Raw genomic sequence first — 1,906 nt, 5'->3', positions numbered from 1 at the left:
AGACTCTGTCTCAAAAAAAAAAAAAAAATAGAAAAATAAAACAGATGTACACTGAGTAGGACAGCCTGGGAATTCCATCCATCCCGCAGTAGCAACCATTGGGATGTTCCCAGCCATTTCTCATCATCAGCAAAGTCCCTGAAGACCTTGGTGCCTGCATTTCCCATCCTTTGGGCAGTTTCTTAAATCCTCAAAGGCCTTGTACACCCCTAAAAGGAACTGGAGTTCCCGCTAGATACCCTAAAGGACTTTCGAGTCTTTTGCAGTCATGATCTCTGCTCACTGTAATCTCTACCTCCCGGACTCAAGCGATTCTCCTGCCTCAGCCTCCTGAGTAGCTGAGAGTACAGGTGTGCGCCACCATGCCCGGCTGACTTTTGCATTTTTAGTAGAGACGGGGTTTGGCCATGTTGGCCAGGCTGGTCTCAAACTCCTGACCTCGTGATCCACCCGCCTTGGCCTCCGAAAGTGCTGGAACTACAAGCGTAAAGTCACCGCGCCCGGCCGACTCTTTCATTCCATACTCAGTTCCGTGGCTGCACGGTGTCCTCACACACTCTCCAACACCCTGGTGGGCTGCTGATTGTTCTGGAAACAATCCCAGGGTCCTGTTACCTCTCTGTTCCAGAGGAAGGGCCCCCCAGTTTCCTTTATCATGGTGGTCCAGTTCTGCGGCTGGGAGACGCACATTGCCGACTTGGCCGTCTGGGAATAGGAGTACGAGAACTGCCCGTTCACCTCCAGTAGCACATACTCGGCACCGACGACCTCCTGGAAACGGTCTTTTCGCCACCTAGGACACAGGCACGGGGCAGGGCTGTGCGGGGAGCCGGGACAACCCAGAAAGACCCGGGCCACAGCCACCTGGACGGCTGCAAAACCGCTTGGGGGGTGGGAGGTGACAGAGAGCAAAGCCAAGGATGCCTGCCGCTCCCAGGTGAGGATGTCGTGTGTGGGCTGCAGGGAGGCCAGGAGGCAGAGCTGGGTGGGTGGGGAGATGGGTAGCAGCCAGCACTGAGCATTGATAACAGGGAGGAAAGAAAAGCCTGCTCGGGCGCCAGGCACGGCGGCTCACGCCTGTAATCCCAGCACTTTGGGAGGCCAAGGCAGGCGGATCCCCTGAGCTCAAGAGTTCAAGACCAGCCTGGGCAACATGGCAAAACCCCGTCTCTACTGAAAACACAAAAAGTAGCCTGGCACGGTGGTGCACGCCTGTAATCCCAGATATTCGGGAGGCTGAGGCAGGAGAATCGCTTGAGCCAAGGAGGTGGAGGTTGCAGTGAGCCGAGATCGCGCCACTGCACTCCAGTCTGGGCAACAGAGCAAGACTGTCTCAAAAAATACATACACACAATCTTCAATCCAGTTCTTGGGCACGCTGACCACATGTTGAGTACTTGGTAGTCACATATAGTTCATGGCTGCTGGATTGGAAGGAACAAATTGTGGAGCATTTCCATGGCAAAATGTTCTACTGGGCAGTACTGGTGTGAGGTTACAGCAGGGTCAAGTTGGCCATAGTTATGACCCCCAGGTAGGGGCAGAGCCACCCACATGACCAGGTAAATGCAGACATTACACCCAGCAGGAGTGGGCAGGGAGAATAAGATGAAGGAAGACAGGGCCAGGCGTGGTGGCTCACGCCTGTAATCCCAGCACTCTGGGAGGCCAAGGTGGGTAGATCACCCAAGGTCAGGAGTTTGAGACCAGCCTGACCAACACGGTGAAACCCCATCTCTACCAAAAATACAAAAATTAGCCGGGTGTGGTGGCAGGCACCTGTTATCCCAGCTACCCGGGGGCTGAGGCATGAGAATCACTTGAACCTGGGAGACGGAGGCTGCAGTGAGTCAAAATCATGCCACTACACTACAGCCTGGGCGACAGAGTGAGACTCCCCCTCAAA

At 54.8% G+C, this 1,906-nt stretch overlaps 1 protein-coding gene across 1 annotated transcript in view; it reads right to left on the bottom strand.

Moving 5' to 3' along the window:
- CATSPERD (catsper channel auxiliary subunit delta) overlaps positions 1-1,906 on the bottom strand; it is a 69,575-nt gene that overhangs the window by 10,020 nt on the left and 57,649 nt on the right. Inside the window, exon 19 of the mRNA XM_011943621.1 lies at positions 616-793. Within this exon, the coding sequence (XP_011799011.1) occupies positions 616-793 (178 nt within the window). The remainder of the gene's footprint in view (positions 1-615; positions 794-1,906) is intronic.

The sequence above is a fragment of the Colobus angolensis genome, unplaced genomic scaffold (assembly GCF_000951035.1).
Source record: "Colobus angolensis palliatus isolate OR3802 unplaced genomic scaffold, Cang.pa_1.0 Scaffold22, whole genome shotgun sequence".
Taxonomy (NCBI): Eukaryota; Metazoa; Chordata; class Mammalia; order Primates; family Cercopithecidae; genus Colobus; species Colobus angolensis.
The sequence above is the reverse complement of the archived record's forward strand: the minus strand, read 5'-3'. Positions and strand labels throughout refer to the sequence as shown.